The 10,296-nt window shown below is 35.7% G+C and overlaps 1 protein-coding gene across 1 annotated transcript; it reads right to left on the minus strand.

The window, feature by feature from the left end:
- Window positions 1–274: 274 nt before the first annotated feature.
- Window positions 275–7,669, minus strand: pAbp (poly(A) binding protein). The gene is made up of 4 exons (XM_018458723.1): window positions 6,863–7,669; window positions 3,217–3,527; window positions 1,315–2,266; window positions 275–1,148 (listed from the first exon to the last, which is right to left on the minus strand). The coding sequence occupies exons 1-4, from the start codon at window positions 7,077–7,079 to the stop codon at window positions 697–699; spliced, it is 1,932 nt and encodes a 643-aa protein (XP_018314225.1). The 5' UTR covers window positions 7,080–7,669; the 3' UTR covers window positions 275–696.
- Window positions 7,670–10,296: the final 2,627 nt, after the last annotated feature.

Consider the following 10,296-nt stretch of genomic DNA (forward strand, 5'->3'; position numbering starts at 1 on the left):
AAAGGAAAAGTCAAAGACACTTAATATCCACTTATCCGAAAAAAATAAAAATGTTCAATCAAAAATTCATCCTTGTTATGATGGGTTCTAGTGTAATTTGTGAAACAGTTTCCTTTATTCAAAGATAATTTTATTCGTTTCGAGAAGGGAAATATGAAAAGAAAAATACATCCAGCAGATGTAACAATTATATACATCGTTAGGCAACGACTGCTTGCGCGCAGTTATATACTTATAAATCTATCGAATAAAATTAAAGGTTCCTAAACTGTTCGATTAATTGTTGCATCCGCTGAACATCGATCGCTTTATGTATCCTGACAGAAAAATTTATTATTTTAAATTTTTAAATTTGGAAATCAATTCATATTCCTTCACATGTTTCTCTCAATAAGCAAATGCAAGGCGAATCTAATTATTGATTCAGAAAATGTTCATAACTTCTCATATTTTAATATGCCGAATATGAAGATTTTTTTCTTAAAATTTTACATTGTGTGTAAAAAGAGTATGTATTTTTGCATCTTCCCAAGCGATATCTTGGAAAGTAAATTTCATCATATAAACATGCTGACATGATAAATTTAGATAAACAAAATTAAATGAAGAAACAATATCCCGCATACAACGAATCAAAGTCAAAATTTATCGAAATTTATTTTCACTTGTTATAAATAAACATTATCGATGAGACGTTTATTCCTTCTTCGGCGCGACAGCTTGTTTTGCTTGATGGGCCTGTAATACGGCCACGGCTTCATCGACTTTGGCCTTCAGAGATTCCTTGTGCTCCAGCATATGAAGCAATTCGCTGTTATCGATCTCCAGTAACATACCAGTGATTTTACCAGTCAGTTGTGGATTCATGTCATGGATTAGAGGGAATAAACGTTCTCCTAACATTTGTTTTTGTTCCTGCGGTGGTGCCGCAGCTAACATCGATGCAGTGAGCGGTTCTTGACCCTGGATGTGAACCGCCTGCTGCATAGAAGGACCACTCGGTGTGGGTAAAGCCATGGCCGCTTGTGGAGGGTTGCGCATATTTGCGGTGTACTTGTAATTCGACGGACGGCTCTGACCGGGCGAGACACCAACAGCTGGTCCGGCCATGGAACGGCTCTGCATATTGTTACTAACAGCTTGCAGACCTGAAATACATAGGCATTGTCAGATAATGTAAAGTAATAATTATTTCACTAATTATTAAATATAATTATTGTATAATATTATAACCACTGCATGGATTTACAAGTTGTGTTTATAATATTCTGTTGAACAATACATTTGTATCAACACCTTTTTCTTTTAGAATACCTGTGATAGGTCTGGCAGACATGTTGTTACGTAAGGCTCCAGCCTGTGCGGCAGGAGCTCGCGGCGCCGCTCGGAATGGTGCAGCTTGCATTGACGCGAATCCAGAGTTGCCAGTCTGCGCGTTCGGTCTTACTTGATTTGGTTGCGCTGGCCAGCGTGGAGTAGCACGAATCTGCGCCATTTGCGCGGGTCCATAGAATCGCTGCGGTTGCGGCAGTGTAGGTATAAAGTAACTACCGGAGTTACCAGGTTGATGGAATATTTGACCCATCTGCTGCATGCGCATATTCGCCATGCGTTGCATATATTGAGAGGCAAGGTGAGCCTTACGATCTTCCTTACGTTGCGCCAGAGCAACGTAGAGGGGTTTGGAACCTACAATGCGTCCGTTCATCTCGGTAACTGCCTTGGTGGCTTCCTCTGGCTGCGAGAAGCACACAAAACCAAAACCCTTGCTACGTCCTTCCTCCATCATCACCTTCGCTGAGGTGATCGTGCCAAACGGTGTAAATTCTTTACGCAGACGCTCATCGTCGATCGTATCATCCAGATTCTTCACGTACAAATTTACGCCTTGATATCGATTCAACCGCTCAATTTTCAATTGCTCGAATTTCCGTTTAAGTTCCTGTTGGCGCTCGGCTTTTTTCTGAGCCCGTCCAACATACATACACTTGCCCTCGGCGATCTCCTTACCGTTCAAATCGAGTACCGCCTGCTCGGCGGAGTTTGGGTCCTCGAACGCAACAAATCCGAAGCCACGTGATTTGCCGTCGTCCTTAATCATCACTTTGTGGCTTGTAATGGTCCCGTACTTTTCGAACATTTCCTTCAGCTTGTCGTCGGTCATATCCTCGCCAAAGTTCTTTACGTAGACGTTTGTGAACAATTTGGCCTTCTCGCCTAACTCCTTCTGGCGTTCCTTACGGGGAATGAATTTGCCGACATACACCTGTGAGCATAATCCATGTTGAGAAACAGAAAAGGGAACATTAAGGAGATTCTCGCGCTACTTCTTAGTCAATGGACAGTTAAATTCTTAAAATTGTGTAAAATAATTAAAATAATAATGTAAAAACATTACCAACAATATTAATTCGTTAATGTCGTTACATATAAAATCACTATTAATTTTATGTTAACAAAATATAAAAGTTATATGGCGCTCATTTGATGATAGCATAGACGTAGCAATATTATACCTAAATTGTAAGCAGAATCGTAAGGCTTGTAACATATTCTCATAACACTTGTACAAACTTACAGATGTTTATAACTTTATGCAATATGTTTACAGACATCTTGCTAGTCTTAAGATTTATGAGAAATTAGATATTTACAAATGATCGTACATCTTACAGTATATAAAATTATAAAACGTCAGTCATAAGTTCTTATATGTCTTATAAGAATAAATTATGAGCTTAAGATTCTGTTTAGAATTCATCCATAGTATGCTTGAGGTTATACAAATGTTTTACTCTCAAAATAATGCACATGGCAAAATATGCAAATAATGGAAATGATGTAACATCGAAATTATGACATAAATTTATCAGACGAAACCTTATCAGAATGATTAAGTGTTTACTTTGTTATTATAATTATAACATTCTTGGAATGGGTCTTTTATATGCAAATGTTTCAAATTAAGAAAAAATATCTACAGAATAAAGTTTTGTGTATACACTTGTAATGTAAAATTCCATACATTTAGAATTAAATATCTTCAAAATAAATGTAATTTTTTTTAGATATTAATATAATCAACCTCTGTATCGTGTATGTATTATAGACTTGTCTTATAATTCATTAAACGAGAGAAACTGTTAACTCGATAAGCCAATCAATTGAGATAATAACTTTTATCCTATAATTGATGGAGAAAGAATACTACTTTACCTTCTTGCCATTTAGCAACATTCCATTGACTTTTTCAATAGATTTGTTGGCTGCTTCCTCCGTTTCAAAATGGACAAAGCCGTAACCCTTTGACGCGCCTGATTCGTCCTGCGTAACCTTGCAACTCAGTATATTACCGAACGCCGAAAACGTATCATACATCGCTTTATTGTCTATGTTTTTATCTAAGTTCTTGATAAATACATTTCCAACGCCTGACTTGCGTAAGGAGGGATCGCGCTGGGACCACATAATCCTGATAGGCCGCCCTTTTATAATGTCGAAGTTCATAGTATCAAGGGCGCGTTCAGCTGAAACATGAACATCGGCAAATGTATATTTATGCTAATGTACTGTCTTTGTGGAGGTTGAATAGCATGTTGAATATTTTAAATGTTAATCGAAAGCGGATTTTATCATTAAATAAATTCATATGTATGCACAATTGTTCTTGCAGCTGTTTAGAACTTATAAGCTAAAAATACATCTCCAAAAACTTATATAAAATTTTTTAATTAAATTATACAGTATATAAGATATGTTTGTAGCAAACGGAAAAATATTTTTATTCCAGATAACTTTTGTACATATTTCTTGATATGTACAAGAATTAATTTCGTGTATGTGCGCGCGCATGATTTTTCATGAATTTATTCTCCCAAGCATAAATACATAAAAAGGATAATCTTGTACTTTTCGATTTGCGTATTTTGTAATATATTTATTAAATCAAGTCATAATTGTAAAAATTCGTTTCTTTCAATTAAAATTTATGATTTATAATTTTTTTCCTATTCTTTCTTCAGATCAGAGAATTAATACTATTAATATTACAATAATATTACAAAATGAGATATATTAATGTTTCCTATAATTCAATTCTTGAATAAAAAATTAGATATTTGTTTAATCGAAAATTAAGAAAAATATTTGAAGTTCGAGTTAATATTTCTATTTTGTTCAAGTGTGTAGTTACGAAATACAGTTAAAACGCGTGAACTGCTCATTGAGTTTAGTTTCTTACCATGTGCGTCACAATGGAATTTTCATTATCGTAAGTGTACAATGATAAAGTATTGTGTAGCGTGTCTAAATAAAATTGTATCCTTATAAGTACTATATTAAATAGCATATTTTTTCTTTATATCGTTATTCATCTATTTATGTTATTTGAAATTCTATATTAAATATTTATTTTTTACAAACATTTTAAAAAATTATGATAGTTCCGGTCACAAATGTGACTCAATCTGATAGTCAACAGGTCTGTTCTTTTGTTAAAATTAAACTAGTATACTCGTAAAGTGAAATAAATATATTATATATTTGAAGTTCGGCAAAAGCGAAGAAGTTCTATACAATTTTTGTCGTGGTAAACGACGTTATAACGATAACGAAACTTGCGTTAAGAGTTACAGAATAGAGACCCAGGTCTAAAGTGTTGAAGGAATATATTCGGAAAGCGAAAAAGAATATGTGCAAAACTCAGGTAGACATTTTCTGTTAGTCCGGAAAAGAATTGTCTTTTGTACATTCTGACCTCAGGTATAAAAAGTCAGGTAGAAAAATGTTTTCTTCTTTTCCTTCGAAGTAACAAAAATTTAAATCTTATAACCGTTTTAGAAGATAATGGACGTAAGTTTTCATGCGTTTTTACCTAACAAAGAGGTGCGTTTTCGAAAATTTTCTTAAAAGAGAAATTCCTGCAAGGCGAAAAAATTTCGAACGATGCGTAAAACCGATAATGTCTGTTTCATCTTCTAAAAAGAAATCGATTTCTCAAGACAAAGAAAGATTGAAATAAAGTTATAGAAACAAATTTGCGGGTCACTATGTAACTAGAAAGAAATTCTCTTTCTTTTTTTGAAGGGACTTTTACTTGAGATCGAAATCCTTATGTTACATAAGACTTTAAGCATAAATCTATTGATAAATTTTTTCGATTATCGGAATTTATTCTTTCATTCACCGTAGTTTATCCTTTTAATTTTTAGATCTTGTAACTATATCTTCTGCATAAAAGAAAGAAATGTACTAAAATTTCAAATATTTTCGATGGATTTGTTTCTTTGACTGCTTTGACCGCGTATCTCCAAATAATGCGCAACAAAGAAAAAAAAGAAAGAAAAACAATATTTTTTTGTCACGTGGCAAATCCGCTTAAGTGTTAATCATCAATCACCGTCAAACCCGTGATGGACCGAGAATCGCAAATTGAAGATTAGAATTTAATCAATCAGAGCAAAACAGATTAAGATAATTCGATTAAAGTCTAAAGCCTGAAACACAGTTGAATACACAGGCAATCGCGGAACGGGAAATAACAGATTTCAACATATCGGAAACCGTGTATATCAGAATATACAGTACTGATAAAAATTAGGGCTGTTTGGACTGATTTCGATGATTCGGAGCTTCGAATTTTTTCAAAGTTTGAAATTAATTCCGAAACTTTGAAAAATTCGTGTGAATGACGAATTTATTCGAGAAATGCTAGGAATATTATAAATGAATAGAATTAATTAATATATATACTAAAAAATGTGATATTCTTAAAAAATTTGTAGCATTATAGTCTAAAATATTACATATTAATAATTAGATTCGATATGCATGTAAATAAGAAAGGATAATGTTTAAAACAATCCAATTGAGAAAATTAAAAAAATAAAAATAAATTTATTCTCAAATAAAAATGAAAATTAAAAAATAGTAAATTAATATAAATGTTTCGACTTTACTGCCAAGTAAATCTTCTTTAGCATAAAACAATAATTTTAAGAACGTAAAATCCAAACAGAATCGTAAAATCGATAAAAATAATGAACTTGCATAATTTTTAATTTAACAATGTAATTGCAACATTAAAACATTTTATTTCAAATTTTGTCATATATAAAATATAATTTTATAAATATGCACTTATTATTGTAATATTATTATTATATTAAATTAATTATTACGTTTACACGGCTCGCGATTTACGTCGAAGTTATAAAACATCGATGTTATGAAACTGACCAATCATAGCTATTCCTCTGAAGAATAGAATGACTGTGATTGGCCAGTTTCCTAACATCGATGATAAAACTTCGGTATAAATCGAGCCGTGTAAACGTAATCCAAAGTTCACAATTGTGTTATTTTAATTGTCCAAATTTTGAAGATTTTAATGCTGAAGCTTCAAAGTTTGAATGCCTTCGAAGCAATCAGCCTTAGTTGAAATGTATTATTCCTTGTGTGCTTTTCAATTGTGGTTCAGCCTTAATTCCCCTCTTCAGCTCATCATCCTCCATGATCTTCATCCTTGAGGATGATCATAATACATAAAAGAATTAATTGAATAATGAAACGTAAGCAATAGCAAATCCAACAGGTTGATTTTCCTACTGCTTACATTTTATTATTTAAGTTTTTGTTGCATCGTGCTCCGATGGATCCAACAGGGCGCGCGTTGGCGCGGCACATGTGAGACATGCAGCAGGTGGCGATTCACGCGGACCGACGCCGCGTTACCACGTTGACTACCACTGCCGCCACCACCATCACCACCATCACCATCACCATCATCACCACTACCACCACTACTACCATGCATCATTATGAAAATTGCGCAATAATAAAAATAATAACAATGATAACTCACCATCGGCTGGTTGCTGAAAGTTGACATATGCGTAGCCGAGCGAACGGCGGGTGATCATGTCGCGGCATACGCGGATCGACAGCACAGGTCCAATATTGAAAATAGAAACTCTCTTAAAGGAAAAGTCAAAGACACTTAATATCCATTTATCCGAAAAAAATAACAGATTGCCTACATAGAGCGAAGCCATGGGGTAGTTGGGTGCTCCAGGATTCATGGCGGCGGCGGCGGCGGCGGATTATCGCAGAGAAAAGAGAGAAACGGGACGGCGTTCTTCGGCGTCGCGCGCGACGCTTCAATCGTTTGGCTATTTCCTTCTCTACCCTCGCGCGGTACGGATTACCCTGCTCCGACGCACCTGCCCGTGTCTCGTAGCTCGCGCGTCCTCGCACACGTTTTCCTCTTCACCTCTCCCGCTTCCACTACGTGCGTGCGTGCGTGGGTACTTTTTTTTGCGTGCCTGTGAGTAGATAAATTCCTCCGTCTGTTTCTCCCTGCGAACGAACACTGGCTCTGGACTCGGTATTTACTTCCCTTTCTTTTCCTTTATCATCGAGGACACGACGATTTTCGCTTGTAGTTTTGCGATTTTTTTAATGCGTTTTTTTTTTCACAATTTTTTTTGCTTTTTTTGGGTTTTTCTAGGAGAGTTAGTTTCACGAAATGGACATTAGGTTATGTGGCCTATTTCAAGGGAAAAGGAAACGCACACAACAAACGCGCAACGCGAACACAACTCTACCTTTACTGAGGCAAAAAAGCGACGTGCGCCGTTCTTGCACGCATTTATATATCCGGTGATCCGCGCAACGATCGCCTACTCCTCCACAAAGTAGTTCCCTCTTCCGTCAAAGTGAGAAACGTTCACCCATGTTGCTATTGGTTAATTTGGAATAAACCTTTTTTATTGGTTAGTCCAACAGGAAAACTCCAATAGCGTTTTCCAGAAAGCTAGTGCTGAGAAAACTAGTGCAACACTGAATGCACTTAAATATAAATCATTTTATTTTCAATGTTAATAAATAATAATCTAACCCTTTTAATTGCATACTCTTTGTTGTCACGATAACCTCATAACGTTAAAAGGTTTAAATTATTTATTAACACTGAACATATATAAATCGATTTGCATTCAAGTGCACCAGTGTTGCACTTCACTAGATTTCCCAATGGAAACGCTGCAAGTTTCAATCATAGGCTGCGGTCCACTTGACGCCACAAACGCTTCGAAGCGTTTGAGCGACCAATCAGAACAAAGAATTTTACGAATTGACTAATCAAATGGCGAATTCGATTGGAAGCACTAGTGCGCACTGGTGCATATTAAAGCCGTTGTACACTGATTTAATTTGAGTATAAAAATGAAATGCAAATATTTCGAATTATGAAATACATATCTTACCTAATAGTACAATAAAATGTATTGAGTATTTCACTATTTAATCGATTTCTATATTTATTTATAAACATATCTGCACGTTATTTTATGTACAACGGCTTTAATGTGCACCAGTGCTCACTGAATGCGTCCAATCGAATTCGCTAAAAGAATGCTTCGAAGCGTTTGTAGCGTCAAGTGAACTACAGCCTTAAGCCTGATTTATAATGGCCGTTAACTAATATGGCAAGTTAGTATGAACGAAAGCATTGAAATTTTATGGTTGAACTTTACCGGCACCGGCATAAGTTAACGGTTACGGCCATTATAAATCAGACTTTAATCACACAATAATGCTTAAAGGTGTATTCACATGTAAGCGTCGAGCGTCAAGCAGCGGAAGCAGCAACCAATCAACGAGGCGATTTTTACAATGGCGTAAAAAATATTTTTTACACCACTACTCGTATCTAGAGAGCCTCAAAGGGAGAGAGTGGCAAATTGCATCACGTGAATGCCCACGTCCAATCAGAAGGGAATCATGTGACAAGTTTTCTCCAATCTCTTCCATGCCTATGGAGCTTTGATGCCCAGGTCCAATCAGAGAGACCAGGTCACGTGATTGGTTGCTGCTTCAGCTGTTTGACGCTTGCATGTGAATGCACCTTATGCCTAATTCACCCTGGCGCAGCAAGCATCAAGCGGCGGAGCAGCAACCAACCAGAAAAGCGATATTGTTTACGTCACTGTAAATATCGCCTCACTGATTGGTTGCTGTTCCGCTGCTTGATGCTTGCTGCGTCCAGTTTGAGGGCCGATTGTTCTATCTTTTGGTAAAGTTTACCTGTTATGGCCCGTCTACAATACACGTAGTAAGCTTAGTTTAAGAAGTAAGAATAAGAAATTGACCAATCACAGTCGATTATTCTTCTCATATTCGACTGTGATTGGTCAATTTCTTACTCTTACTTCTTAAACCAAGCTTATTCCGCATATTGTAGACGACGCATTAGGGCCCTTAGTCCGGATCTACATAGGTGTTTTAAGACTTAAGCCGTAAGAAATTGACCAATTACAGTCGAATCCGAGGGGAATAATCGACTGTGATTCGCCCATTTCTTATGACTTAAGGCTTAAAATCCTATTATAAATCCGGGGTAAAAAGATAAATAAGCATAAAGAGATATGCGAGGCGTCGAGTGGTTCCGTGTTCGATCGTGAATTCACAATCCGCGGATCCCAGGTTCGATTTCACCAGCGCCATGCATATCATGCGTGGTTTTTTATAAAAAAGTATTTTTATAAGATACAAAAAAAATATAGATGCAGTCATAAATAAAAAGATCACATAATACAGTCGATGAGCATATACTCTTCGTTCTCTGTGTTTATTTCTTCATATACAGGGAGAGTGGACACCCCCTGTATATATATAAAAAGTTAATATACTCATATATTGAAACATTTCTAATCGCACCAGAAACCTTTCGTCATCCAACATTTTCACATGCCCATTTTCGGCACAATCAGACTCACGTCGCTTAATATCAAATGGTTATACTTTTCTTTGACCGTCAGTCTGAAATTTTTTAAAGATGTTATACAAAAATCATTCACGTTCTAAAAATTTTTTTGAAATAGAAATAGATAGTTACAAATAAAGATAAATATATAATTATCTCAGAAATATTATTTCGAGATGAAACTTTAAGAATCTCGTATCAAAATATATCACTGGAAATAAAGATAATTGAAATGGCTTACCTTACATATTCACTTGCTGATAACTCCTCCATTTGTTCCATAATCACTTATAAATAATTAATAGAAGAGCAAGAGTTTCAAAAAAATTTCGAACGTCGAAGAAAATTAAACTTCGCACGTGGAGATCTCATTCGAGACTGTATATCATGATTGAAACACGCTATAACATCACAGTATATACAGTAGCAAAACTGTTGAGTCTGCTGAACGCAGCCAACGGTCCTATCTCAGCAGACATTGGCTGCGTTCAGCAGAGAAAGCAGCTTTGCAACTGTTGTAAAATTCTTCAATA

The sequence above is a fragment of the Mycetomoellerius zeteki genome, unplaced genomic scaffold, assembly GCF_001594055.1.
Source record: "Mycetomoellerius zeteki isolate Tzet28-1 unplaced genomic scaffold, Tzet1.0 scaffold758, whole genome shotgun sequence".
Taxonomy (NCBI): Eukaryota; Metazoa; Arthropoda; class Insecta; order Hymenoptera; family Formicidae; genus Mycetomoellerius; species Mycetomoellerius zeteki.